This window comes from Pundamilia nyererei, unplaced genomic scaffold (genome assembly GCF_000239375.1).
Source record: "Pundamilia nyererei isolate P.nyererei 1_Seehausen unplaced genomic scaffold, PunNye1.0 scaffold00048, whole genome shotgun sequence".
NCBI lineage: Eukaryota > Metazoa > Chordata > Actinopteri > Cichliformes > Cichlidae > Pundamilia > Pundamilia nyererei.
The window spans coordinates 2,613,994-2,628,325 of NW_005187449.1; the positions used below are offsets into that span (position 1 = coordinate 2,613,994).

At 41.7% G+C, this 14,332-nt stretch overlaps 1 protein-coding gene across 1 annotated transcript in view; it reads right to left on the reverse strand.

The window, feature by feature from the left end:
• Positions 1-4,655: 4,655 nt before the first annotated feature.
• The window catches only part of nmbr (neuromedin B receptor), an 83,304-nt gene continuing 73,627 nt past the window's right edge, over positions 4,656-14,332 (reverse strand). Inside the window, exons 4-5 of the mRNA XM_005732772.1 lie at positions 8,403-8,641; positions 4,656-5,345 (exon numbers count right to left, since the gene is read on the reverse strand). Coding sequence (XP_005732829.1) covers positions 5,186-5,345; positions 8,403-8,641 — 399 coding nt within the window. The 3' untranslated portion in view covers positions 4,656-5,185. The remainder of the gene's footprint in view (positions 5,346-8,402; positions 8,642-14,332) is intronic.

Genomic DNA, 14,332 nt, shown 5'->3' on the forward strand with positions numbered 1-14,332 from the left:
ACACCACAAAGAGAGTGGTCCAAAATTCCTCCACAGTGATGTGAAATACCCGTTACCAGTTACTTTTTTATACAGGGCAGGTAGGCTTGGATGACTTTATATTTACTCAGGTTATCTATATGAATTTATTTGATGATATGAAGCATGTAAATGTGACAAATATGCAGGAGGGTTGTCTTGGGCTGGCAGTCCTCACACGATGACCTGCCTTGGTTATGTATTGCACTGTTGTCCCTCGTTATCCCTTTTACTGGGGGGGGGGGGGGGGGGGGGGGGGGGGGTGTGCATGTGTGTGTGTGTACGTGTGTGTGTGTGGCGATGTCCTGGTTTTCCTGGGAAACAGGTCTAGAGAGTGTGTCCCACCGGGACATGCAGCGGATCAGCCTCGTCTGTGGGAGTTACTTGGGAGAGTGGCTGACCTTGCGTCGATGCCGGATCGTTGCAAGAATTCCCGTTAGTTTCTAAGCAAGACAGTTAGTAAGTGTGAGTTTGCTGCCGTTGTGAATGTACTAATGGCTGCGTCTGTGATTTCCCAACGAGAGGGAAACACGGAGCACGGACACTGGGAGAAGACACGGCATAGAAGTCGGGGACACACGGGGATCTATCATTGCGTTAATATTTACCTCACTGTAAATAAATGCACTGTGTTCATTACAGAGAGTCCTGCATTTGGGTCCTACTTTCCCTGCAACCCCACACAGTTGATGTTTAGACGCATCCACACACACAGGTGGTGTTGGTTGGTGCGGGTATTCATAGTTACTGTCTGAGCAGATAGCATACTTTTTTCTTTGTTTTTTTCAAAGAGCTTTGGATATTTGGTAGAGATAAACAAAAAGTCTCAAGATGACACTAGAAATCATGACCTGAGAACCTCGAAACAGCCACTGCTTTCCTTTTCTGTAGTCTCCTGTCAGAAACGGGATAGTTTTAAAGAGACAGACAGACGTCCTATAAACAGAAGAATGATTAGAGAAAGTGAAGTCTTGCAGAGACAAACAGAGCAAAGTCAAAAAGGTGAAACAGAGAAGGAAGGATTTCAGATTTCAGGACCGGAACAGCTCTTTCTCATTACTTTTGTCATGGACACAGTTTGATAGATTGCTATGATTGGATGTGGTGGGGGAGCTGCTGTTATCACACAGTGCTTAAATAATGCTTAAATAATCAGATTAAATAGTTGTTAAGGCCTGGTCCATTTTAATAACATTCAATCAGTCTCAAATTCTGGTTTCAGTTTGTGGAAACTCTGACAGAGTGTAGCTGATCCTTTTTATAAAGTTAGAAATATACAAGCTCATCCAACAGATTACATGTTTCTGAACAGAAACCCAGGGTGGGCAGCTAGCTGGGAAACACTCCTTCAAATGCTCCTTTCAGGTCAAGTTTGAGGTCCTCTGCAGTTTGCAGGCACAGAACAGGCTGACAGCTTTCCTCACAGTCAGCAATTCAACAAAGCAGGCGTGATACATGAACCCAGATTAACTGCTCGATTCCTTTCAGTGGTTCTTTATATCTGAGAAAAAACACATATTGTGGAGAGATCTTGGCACTGGAACATAAACTGATTGGACAATTAATATTTGGTTTAATGAGCCGAGACGTGGAATTAGAGCTGCAACAAGCGGTTTGACTATCTGAGTCCCTTTTCAGGCAAGAACGCCAATCATCAACCTTTAGTTCTCAGATCTGACAATCTGCAGCTAGATTTCAGGGGAAAAAACAAGCTTTCCAAAGCTCAGAGAAAAAGTGGAACTTAATTTTTAACATGGATATGAGTCACTTTTTTTAAACTTTAAGAAACAGACAGAAGCCTTGCTGTATGTAGCCTTCTGCGAGCGTTCTTCTAATTCTTTGTAGATTGAAATTCTTTAAAACGTTTTGAGCTACACTAAAAACTAAAATGTTCCTCTTTCTTCCATGCCCAGATGTTTTGGCATGACTGTCATCACACCAGCCTCCTTAAAAGACAAAACGGTCATTTTTACCCCTGGCGGCAATGACAGCGTACAGAGTGACAGGATGAACATGATAGCGGCTCAGAGAAGCTGCTCATTCCACTAAACCGACAAAAGACTCAAGCAGATGCAACTGAAGTGTGTATCCATCTGCACTCTTGCCCTTTAATGGTGATGTAAAACACACACACATACACAGACTACTATATTTTCACTAGTTAGGGGTTTCGAGCCATGCCTGGTTTATCACTGGCCTGATTGAATCCATAAAAGTTCTGATGAAGGTTATTCTGTGAAACTGAGCCATGGTCAAACTATAAGGTTCAACAGATGTGAACCTTATAGCCCGTTGACAGCTGCCTGCACGCTGTAATTTCAGCTTCTTACATTTGATTGTCTAATTTAAAAGCTACGAGCCTGAGGTGACGACCAGCAGCCAGGCTGCCCTGTAACCTGTCCTCTCTCCACTTTAAATAAGCCTTTAAAAAACATTTATTTCTACTAAAATATGGCAATGATGCTGCAGATTGGTGTGTGAGTGTGTGCCTGTGCAGAAGCATTTATTCTGTGACTGACATTCGAACAGGACTTTCCAACACAGGAAGGTGAAGCATGCACAACATCAAAGAAAACACACTCAGTTTAAAAGAGAAGAAAACTGACACCAAAACACGGTCAACAGGACGTCACAGCATCTCTTTGAAAATATGGCACAGATACTCCATCAGCTGTTGACGCTAAGGCAGAAGCACAAAGCTCTGTTAGGTTTTGCATTCACCAGGAAAGGCTTATTATCAAAATCTGATTCTGCGGTGACTTCAGTTACAGGTGAGCAAGATATTGTCGGGTGATGATGGTAATCTTGTTCCGTGGATGGGTGAGGAGCTGCTCCTGATTGTTAACAGTCGGTAACAGGATTCATTGAGGAGATCAAAAATGAGCATGAGTGTCACAGCTCTGTCCTCAAGAGCATAAGCCTGTGTAATTCTGTATTTCACAGGTCCATAAAAATTTGTGATGCAATTAGTTAGTAATTATGGAAGGAAAAGGGAGTTCAAACTAGTCGCTCTTACTTCATAACCCGAGGAGTCTTCATGAAGTGCACAGCAGGGCAATGCTTTGCATTTATCTACAAGCAGGCTAACAATGAATTCACCAAATAATATTTGTTTGGAAGCAAAGCACTTCCTATAATTTAGCTCTTATTAATGTTCCAGAACACCCTGAATCCACGTTTAAAGCCCTCTTGTTTCTACGTTGCTTTAACAGCTTCTTAAATTGGAATAATTCTGCTTTTCCCTTTTTTCACTTACATCTCCGGTTCCATTGTCAAATACTCTCGTGAGCCAAAGCTCCAAATATTGATGTCAGTGAAATTTGTAATACCTCTGGAGGTCACCTGTGATCATAATCCACTTTAAATCTAAGATTGCACTGCAAAGTATGCATCACATTTGAGCCAATAATAAAGTCCAGTATTGGGCTGAAGTGTGTCAGGTCGGTAGTTCAGTAAAAATCAGTTTTTTCTTCTGTTTCTCTCAGAGCTGTGGAGGCCGATATAAATGAAAGCCTGGAATCGTGCCACTACACTCGGCAAGTAAAACCACTCACAGAAAAAGACATTTCAAACCTATCAGGAGAGCAAAAGTCTCTTAAAGCTCGAAGGATAATGAGACGGATGACATGAAAAGCAGGAGGAACAGTTTGCTGCCTTTCAAAAGACTCTGCAGTTTATTGGCAGCCAAACAACAGCAACATTAAAGTCTGCAGTTCAAAAACAGAAACATCAGGGAATCTGAGTAAAACAGAGACTCTGCTGATGTGAGCAGACGGGTTCAGGTTCCCCTTTTAACACCAAAACTATGGCAACAGCAGCATTCATTTTAAAATGAAAAGCAAGAGCTGCTGTTTGTTGGCTGTGAGGGGAATTTCTCCTGTACAAATATACATTAAAGTAAATCAGCGATCTCACATCGCAAGATCATTTTCTTCTCATGAGTAAATCAAGAGCTGCAGCTTAAGCTATGTGCCTGTCAGTCATTTTCAATCAGACCCAAGATGCTTCCTCAGTTTGGCCAGCGACTCAATTTGAAGCAAGAGAGAGTGACCCACAGCTTTCCAGTAGAGGATTATGGATCACACTCTGTGCTCGAGCTTCTCAGGTTGGCGATGCTACCGCCTGCAGAAATAGGCCACACTGGGTACTTTCCTAACACCCAGCAGCACTTTGAGATTTGCTCCATAAAAACACAAGCAGGAACTTGGTGAGGACAAATGCCCGCTGGCCTCCAACTCAAACCGCCTGTGTTATTGTTCAAGGACCAGAGGGCTAACGAGAGCAGCCCTGCCAGACCCTGTTCTCATCAGAGGTCCTTGTGAGTTCAACACACACAGCAAGTTAAAGAGTTTAAGGCTGCTTCCAGTAATGTGACATCCAGAAAAACTAAAGCTGGCACCAGAGAAGCACTTTTCACAAAAAATGTTTTAAGACTGTTAGCTGTTAAAACCTGGTGGATACAGCAAGCAACAGAGCCACAAAACAAAGAGCTACCAAACAGATTCAGGTTCAAGTGCGTTCATCTCCAAAGTGGTTTTAGGAAGAGTTCGGATAAAGACAGGCCACACCCCATCACTGAGTAGCCTCCGAGCATTCTCCGAGACCTTGGATAACATGTGAACATTTTTCCTCTGAGAGTTCTGAAACCTTTATCTGAGTGCAGCAGACAAACGAGCCCACTCAGTGAAATCAACACACAAAAATGGCTTTTTAGATGAGTCCATTGACGGTGAGCCTCCCGGCAGCAAAGCACAGAGAAAACGAGCAATAGCTGCAGATATGCTAACGTTGCAGCCATGCTGTCGGCTTTAAAGTCTGTGAGGCTTTTCTCACAAATTTGATTCCATCCATCTTTATTTTTTATGCAGTTACTGTTAATAAATCTGGAGAATCATCCTGGAAAAAGGTGTTCTTAGTTTTTATACTGTCCGTCTTGTATTTCTAAGAGGCACTTTCTGTTTGGTTGCCAAGGTAAGGATGTAGACGATAACTCTGATGGGAAAGGAGCGACCGTTGCAGCCATTCAACTTGTACAAGACTCGTGTCCGCTGTCCTTCCCTCCACCATCCATCGCTGCTCCGCAACAGAAAACCTCTCCTACGATAGTCCAACATTTCAAACTCGGGAGGAGGTGAAGCTGAAAATGTCAGACTCTTAGCGTCCTGCTTCACAGAGCCACTTCCTGTCTGTTGGGGTTTCCATTGGCTGCCGGAGCGAGGGCAGCAGTGGGCGTGTTCTTCTTGATGGAGGTGAGGCGGATGTGGGAGGTGCTATGCAGATAGCTGGCTTGGCGCTCAGGGCGAGGACCTCGACCACATCGCAGCTGACTAAGGAGGAAGAAGAAAGCAAAACTCAGTGCAGATGTTAGTGGCGGGATTCCTGTTTACCAGATATTTTTATCGTTAGGAGTTTGCATGAATGTGGGTTGAGGCGTAAACCTCTGAGTGGTCAGTAAGCCTCTGTATCCCGATATAAACACCAGCCCTTTTACCATTTCACAGATGAGGAGAGGTTTGTGGGGAACATGCAGTGTGTCTGCTGAAGCTGAAAGCATGTGAGATTAGCGTGTTAAAGTTTTACAGGATCGTAGTTTCGTAGCTGAAAGGGCAAAAAGAAATCAGGTCTGGTTTCCATTTATTAGACTCATGTCACTGAGTTCTGTTTTCATAAGCTGGCATTTCAAACTTATCACTTCTTTGTTCCACTACAAAGAGTTTTGTGCTTTTGCTTTATTATCTCTGAAAGGTCTTAATAGCTCTGTGATAGAGAAGATGATTGTAGCACTGGGACTACAGAGTTTTACTCAGTAATTGTCTTGGCAAAAGAACTCACAGCAATGGTTGCACATCTATCTTTTTCCATGTTTCAACAAATTTTTAACATTTAAACATGCTGTGGAGGAGAGGATTGCTAGCTCTCTTCTGCCTTTCCCTGACTCATTGCTGGTCGTCGTTGTGTCAATGCCATCAGCCTAAATATCTGGAACCGTGCGCACACGATCCTGCCTGCTCGATACCACTACTGGTGGTCAAAAATACAACAGTGTAATTTAATCTGTCTGCAGCATGTGAGAACATTCACTGTGTTTAAGTTCTTCTTTCAGACTTTAGCACAAATGTAGATCTGCATCTAGAGTCAGACGTACAAAAGAACAACAACAACAACAAAAAACTCAGCATGGGAGTAAAGACTGGACTATGTATGCACAGAGGGTTGATGGGGGAGCAAAAGAAAACAATTCAAAGACAGAGATGAAACAACCCAAAAGATAACCACCAACATAAAAGAAATGCAGTGAAGGCATTAAACTCAATAAACTCCAGGCAGAAACCAGAAAACACAGAAACTCTTCACTCGAGTAGAAATAAAGCAAAACACAAAAACTAGAAGCTCTAGGATAATAATGAGGAGTAATCAAAACAGGAATGCACTCTGACATTTCTGTTTTGATTACTCCTGTAACAGAAGAACCTTCACAGAACTCACACAGGAAACTAAGAATTCAAATCTCCTTAAATACATCAAACCCAAGGACCACAGGACTGCTGTCGGCTGTTCCTGCTTTAAATCGTAGCTCTGCAGTTTGGTTGTCTGCAGTTTTACTTCCTCTACTTCTCTTTTGTAGAGATTCTCATTCAACAGTAGCTGATGAAGAATTTAGTTCTATGCTGATTTTTTTAGCCAATAATTAATCATTGATTACAGCCTATATGGAAAATCTACATCACGTCAGCCACAGATGAATGCCTCTTTCCAAAGAACTATTAAAAACTAAAAAGAACTGGCATGCATGCATGTGCTGGAGATATTTTTCTTCCAAAAGTCATAATCCTCAGAAACAGGCACACATGTTAATTGGCTCTCTGGGTACAAAAGGCGAAGAAACATTTCTGTACTTGAAGTAAATCATCACACATGGACAAATTAAATTGTTCACCTGTTACATTCTTCAAAACAGGCAAATAGCTATAATTGCATCCCAAAGGCACATTTTAGTTTTCCTGCGGCATCTCTGCTGCTTCTGAGGTGTCACGACCTGCTGCAAATCTGAGCTGAATGAGAGAAAAGCCCGTCCCCGGGTCACGGTTTCCCGCTTTTTGGGAAGGCTGTGCCATGGTTACGGTGAAGAGTTTAAATTTGGGTTTCCATCGTGCGGAGGCAGAAACATGATGAGTTTCAAGAGGTTTATTGGGTACTCAGGAGGAGTTTTAGAAAATGGCGAAGCTGTGATTATTTTTCAGCAAGTTATAAGAATCCATTCAGACTGAAGAATGAAATACTCGCTGTGTGGTTTTTATCTGAATGCTCAGTCTTGTATAAATGTTCGCCCTCTAGAAAGTTTTGATTAGTCTGTGACTGCAGCTTCATGCGGTGTAAACACTCGGAGCACAAAACAACACAAACACGCTGCCAATGGCGTGCAGCGCAGACGAAGCGCGGCCTCGGCATGCAAAGACATTTCCATCCGTATCCTTCCACCGTCTGTAAATCAGCTACATTCACATTTTATTGATGCAATCAGTAAAGTAGTAAAGACTCACTGGAGCATTCAGCCTCTGCTTGTTTTCCACCTTTTTATGGTGACAGCAGTTAATGTGAGCAGTAATAGAGTTAGCTGCAGCAGCATCCAGTAAATCAGCATGCCATGAACATTTCTACCTATAGTGAAGACAAACAGCAGCATTCACACGTTCAATCTAATTTCTTCTTCAGTAGTCGACGTAAAATAAACATGACCACGTAATTAAGCGTGTGTTATATCACAGAACAGCCGAGACGAGCTCTGAAGCTCCTGCATTCGCTGGCTGACATCAAGCATCTGCCTCTGCTTGATGATTTTGATTTTTGAAGCTGATATTTGTAACTTTAACTCTGAAGAACACACAATCCTGGCACCAGTGAATTTTAAATAAATGTAGAGCACTGACAGGCTGTTTGGGAAAATTACTGACATATTTCTGAATGACTGACGGACATCTTCAGTGGGAGCAGCTGAACCTGCAGCTGAGAGCAGAGTGAGATGTTAGTCTTTTATAGACACTGAAAAAATTAATTCAAGGGAAATGTATTCAAATGTAGCTTTTTCCATATGTTTATTTTTATTATTATTATTTATTATTTTTCTTTTCTGGGAGTTTTGTGTGTATCCAAATAAGTGATGCTGAACATTTTACTAATCCAAATGCTGCAGTGCAGTTATGAATAACACTCTGCAGGAGCACACCAGTGTGCACACTTTGGAAATATTAAAGGGGGAACTTGCCCACCTTATTGTTTGTGAGATGTTTGAGAACAGTGTCATCTGTCTCTATTCTCTGGGGCAGTGCAGGGATCTGGTTAGGTAACATAACCATCTCAGGTAAAAGCACCTCAATAACTCTGACCTGTTGAAGTGTCTGCGGAAACTCTCACTGAGCAGGTAGAGCGCGAACGGGTTGACGCAGGACGAGGAGAAGCTGAGGACCCGGGCTAGAAGAGTGATGACGAGGTGGGCCAGCGACAGATCCATCTGGTGGTAGTGGAAGGAGCGGTACATGTAGAGGACATGGTTTGGGAACCAGCACAGGGCAAACAGGCCCACAAAAACCAGCACGATCTTAGCCAGACGCTTCCTCGTCTCCATCTGGAAGAAAAGGATTTAAAGCGATGAGACATCACAAGCTGGAGGGACTGAACACAAAACAGTTTTCAGTAAACAGAGCTGAAAGATTTCCAAACTACATCTTCAAATGGAACTCACTGGATCTCACATGATCAGACCTCTCTGTGATTCATTAGAGGAAACATGAGCTGTGGAGGTGACTTGGAAAAGAAAAGGATCTGTCTGCATGTTGAACTGTCTGATTCTTATAGTTTGGCCAGGGTCACAATGAGATCATGTGGAGGGGATACAAACTTTGACAGGGGGGCAAATGGCTCAACAAAAGCAGGAGGGGACATTCACGCTGTCTCTTATGTGCACAGTTACACTTGCACACATCCACAACGTCCATAAACACAGATTATAAACTAAGATGCCACGAATACAAAAACCTTAAAGGTGCATTTAAAAACACAGACATGGTCCTTTATAAAGGACTTTCCCTTCATGACTTCTTAGTCTTTTCTATATTTGTCTCACTTTCTTGTTTCAGATCATTACAGACATGTTGGTATGAAACAAAGATGGGGTGTGTGTCTTTGTCACAGACTCTGAGTGCAGAGTGTCCTCCACACATTTCCAGATGTTTTGCAATTTTCAAGTGAGGTCTTTAAAGATTTAAAGCCAGCAGTGGTTTAATGACCTGTTTTTGGTTCCATTACAAATGAAGGGAACTTCCCAAAGTCTGCCTTTGATGGCCCAACAGCTCCATCAGCCTCAGTGCCCTCCTCAGTAACTGCTGCAGAAACACTCAGCTACTATGATATGTTGTTACTCCAGTAACTTTTCAATGTTTAACTGTTTCCATTACAGCCTTTACTTATAGCTGTAAAAGTGTGTCAGTAGAATTCAGCTGAGGGGGCACAGTGACCTTTTTGGACACTCCTGGCCCCCAGGGACGTCCCTAACGCAGAAGCTCATTTTGGCTAAAGGTCTTTCTTTGTTAAAGTGACTTCTGCCTGCTCCCGCCTGTATGCAGGGCCACAGCCACACATACTCGATGCTTTGTTGGTCGTCCCTTTTAAGAACATTCAATGGTTTGGGGGGCATATGTCTGAGCACTGCTGCAAACGTATTAGAAAGGGCGTGTTGGAGTCCATCCCGGGCATGCATTTTATTTATTCTTCCTGAAATTTGTAACTTTTATACATTTTACATGGAAATTGCTTTGCAAAGAAAAACTCAGAATCAGGAACCAGGTGACAGTTAAACAAGAATGGCAGTTTCCCAAGTAAGTCACCTGCATTATTCAAGTTTTTGTTTAAACCTTTTGCTTTTATAACCTCACGCTTGGATCACTGCAACTCCCCTTTAATAGGGGTTGGCCAGGGGACTTGGTCACACCTACAACCGGTGCAAAATGCTGCGGCACGGTTTTTAACTGGTAAAAGAACATTTGAGCATATTACTTTGGATCTCCTTACACTTGCTTCCAATTTAATTTAGGATCGCTTTTAAAATCCTTTTACTGTTTTTTAAATCCTTAAATGGCGCCTGTATATTTGTCCGATGTGGTACAGTCCTATGTCCCCCCTCGTTCACTCCAGGCAGCCGAGCAGCTGTTGCTCTCACTCCCTAAATCACAGCTGAAACTTCTCTATTGTGGTCCCGAAGCTTTGGAATGAGCTTCCTCTTCAAGTTAGGCAATCTACGTCAGCGGTGGTTTTTAAATCCAGGTTGAAAACAAATTTTTTATTCACTGGCTTTTGACTCACTGGGTAACTGACATTGTTATTTTATTGTTATTTATTTAGTTATTTATTGTAGTTCGTGTTCTCTTTATATTTCTGCTGTACAGCACTTTGGTTGACCATGTGTTGTTTTTAGTGTGATAGTGCTATATAAATAAATTATAGTATGGTAAACTTTTGAAGGTTTAAACCTGTCTTAACTTCTAATTTCTTTCCAGGTTCTCACAAAGTTATCTGGACATATATTTTTATTTACTTTCTTTTATTGTATTAATGTTTTGTTTTAGGTTTGCTGTGACAAATGTCTTCAGTCACTGAATCGTTTGTCCAACCCTCTATCTGTTCACACACACACACACACACACACACACACACACACACACACACACACACACACACACACACACACAGTATAACTTGTACGCTTATTTATATGATGTAATTCTCCAATAATACAACCTATGTTCAGAGTTCTTGTGTATCCCTGCCTGCACACATTTGTTTGGCTTGATTTTTAATCTTTGGAGGATAAAGTCATTACTGCATGGATTGTCTCACTAATGAGTGTTTTTGCAAAACTCAGCGTTGGTTAATTAGAATTTAAGAAAACCCACCATCTCCTCCCTTAACACCATAAAAAATGTTTGTCACACAAGTTGAGTACGAATATTTTGTGACAGCTGGGATGTTCATGAAAAGCTTTCCATTATTATGGTTTTGCTTTTTTTCTGTGTCTGATGGCTCTGCCCAAAACATATTATTTGTTGGAAGTGAGCAGCATATAAATATGGAGACTGATCTGTATTTAAAGATGAAGAATAAACCTTTCTGGAGACCAAAGCAGAATAAAAGCTCTCAGGGAGGATGCTGAAGTGGATGGATGGGTCAGCGTCCGCCAATCAGACATGCTGGTTTATTTTAATAATGACTGCAATCTTCCCACAACCTCAGTCAGTTTTGTTTGTGATTGCAGATCAGAAAACAACATGCAGTTCTCACTTTAAGGCAACGTCACACCAAACAAATATTCATGTAGGCCATTTCTTCTTACAGTCTGATGCTGATTAGTTAGAAGCAGATTCGGTGAGCCAACGTTTCTATGGTCTTCATCAGTCGCACCAAAAGGCAGTAGGACTTAATAGTAATTTTTTGACTAATGAGTTGTCAGAAGTGGTGAGTCTCTCCACAGCATGTCCCATTTTTCTGTATTAAACACTTGTAACTGTATTGAATGAATCCAGAAGGTAAACTGAGTTGAAACAGTTGCTTTCATTAATGGGTTTACATTTGAAAAAGGTGTACATACATTTGAAAAATGAATACATAAGAACAAAGCAAGTAAAAAAAAAACCACAAGAGTTGACCCAAATGTCAGTTTGAACAGAGGAGGATGCCACAGTGTTGAGGGAAAGGTTTTGTAGCTAAGGTTCGCGCTTAGTTTTCAGACAGGTACATGGAATCACGAGAAGACCCAGGGATCCAGCGTGGAGAATAGGAGTGGAGTTATCAATGATATAAGTGCGGGCTTTGTCTCGTAAGTTCATAAAAGAAAGAACTAAGATTTTAAAATGATACCTAGACCTGACTGGAATCCTCTTCAGACACTTGTATGTAGCAGAGTATGTTGAAAGCATTTTGTACAGATGGGAGGCAATTAATAGATGCATTATACAGACAACAAAATAGACCATTACAGTAGTCGAAGCTGGAGGAGATGAAGCCAAGAACAAGAATGTCCAGTTCACTTTTTGAGACAACAGTATTAAGTTTAGGAATATGTCTTAAATAGAAAAAGTAAGCGCGAGTCAGAAACTTGTTATGAGCATCAACAGTTAAAGAGTTACGTGTGCTAGCTTGAACAGTGGATGAGAAAGAGCTCCAGAATGATAATTAAAGACTCAGTCTTATTTGTGTTAAACTGCATAAAAATATTTACCGTCCAATCATTCACTGCATTAAGTCAGTTAAAAGCAGAGGCACAGTTGATTGTCGTCAGCATACGGATGACTAGAAATGGTTTATAACTAGTAATAATGAGACCTAATGGCAGGATATACAATGAAAACCAGATGATAATTCAGCCACATCTGACCAGAAACTGCCAACTGAGTCATCGCAGTGAAAAATAAAACTCTTTCCACAAACGCATCTGAGCAGCATAAATTAAATGGGCTTACTTGTCTTTGTCCTCACAAATAGTTGAACCTACTAAACCACCTGCTAATGCTAAAAATGGTAAGATGCTAACACTGGATTGACAATGACAAGATGAATTCATGCTGCTTTTTGTTTGTCAGGCAGGACACGGAAATGCTTAGAAGCAAACATAAGAGATCCTCGCAGTAAAAACAGTAAACAGTTTTGCCCCTCGATTGTTTACTCTGGTGTAAAAATGTACTCAAGCTCGATGGAACTGACAGTTTGACTCCCATTGGGACTTGCATACGAAAAGCAACGATGAAACAGATGGAAAACAGAATGAGTGATGGGCGGAGACTCCAAAGAATGGATTTAGGATTATAATACCAGCAGATGTATGGAGCGTATGCCATCATGAGAGGAACCTGACCTTGTCAGTCTGATGCTCAGCAATTGTTAGAGACACATGGAAAAAGGTCAATCATGTCAGTCAAATGCATTTTACACAGGTCACAGCCCAGCTCGACACAAACACGCAAAAAATGTCAGCGGCGTTTCTTCAAAGAGCTTCTCTGTGTAGGGCAGAGGTCACACCCATCAGACTTGCTGGCTTTCTGATGCTCCTTTAAACAGGAGAGCAGCACACCGACCTTCACCATTCCCTTTTTAAAATCCTCATGAGCACAAATTAAACTCTGAGTGCATTCAACCTTCTCACTGCAAACACAGAAAGAAGTAGAAAATCAGCTCTGCAGTACGATGTTTGACACAAAAGGCCACACGGAGTACTCGGTGGAGGATTTTATTCCCCCTCAGGTGCACAGAGGTTTTTTCCTTCTCTGTGCTTGCATCTCTTTGATATTTCAGTGACTCGCCGTGAACGTCACAGCACTGCAGCAAGACACAGTTTGTCAGTAACAATCAGCCGGTGCAGAGTAACAAGGACCGGGGGCCATCTGTGTGTCAACTTCATCATATCCTCTGCTGATTGGCTGTCACAGGAGTCACCTAAATCCTCTCAAGACTTGTTTAACTTTTTGAAGTTTCATTTCACTCCTTTGACCAGAATGTGTTAGTTTTAAATTCTGTGTCATTTGATTTGTTAGTTTTAGTCAAAGTTGACACACAGACGCGTGTCAAAGAATTGCTCAGCATCCCACACACAGGACTTTGAGTTTCACAGCAGACAACAGGCTCATGTGAAGCTGTAGCGCACAAGTATCAATGTAATGGGGTAGAGATTTTTATTTGGGAAAATTTCATGTTTTTAAAGGATAGAGATAATAGATTTTTAAATAGATTTTAATTGTAGTAAAACCCCTTCTGCGAGCATCTGCCAGCTTGATTAGCAGCATGAAACCAGCAGCAGCTGAGAATTCGCAGCAGGACCTCCCGACAGCATCACCTGCAACCTGCAGTCGCCACAACCAGCTGCTTCTCCTACTCACTGAAAGTTTCTGCTGCTCTGTAACTTCACTCCTAACACCTGTTTCACTATTTATCTGGAGGCAGGTTTGTCTTGTTTTTAATTTAAGCAGCCAGTTAGCATGTGGTAACAGACTACTAGGTATGTCTGGACAGGGTCAACATCCGTGTCAAATATGCTACTACAACTAATAATAACGGTCATAAGTCCTGTATTTTATTTCAGACATTATCCACACAACACTGTTAGCACTTATTTACACTTCTTTGGCCCTGAAATTCTCTGCTGGGCCCTATTTCAGGAAGCCGGTTTAGTGCAAACTCTGAGTAAGTATACCCTGAGTTAACGAAAACTCTGGGTTTTCGGTTTCACAAAGCGAGTTTAGATTAATTCTGAGTGAGTTACTATGACGACACA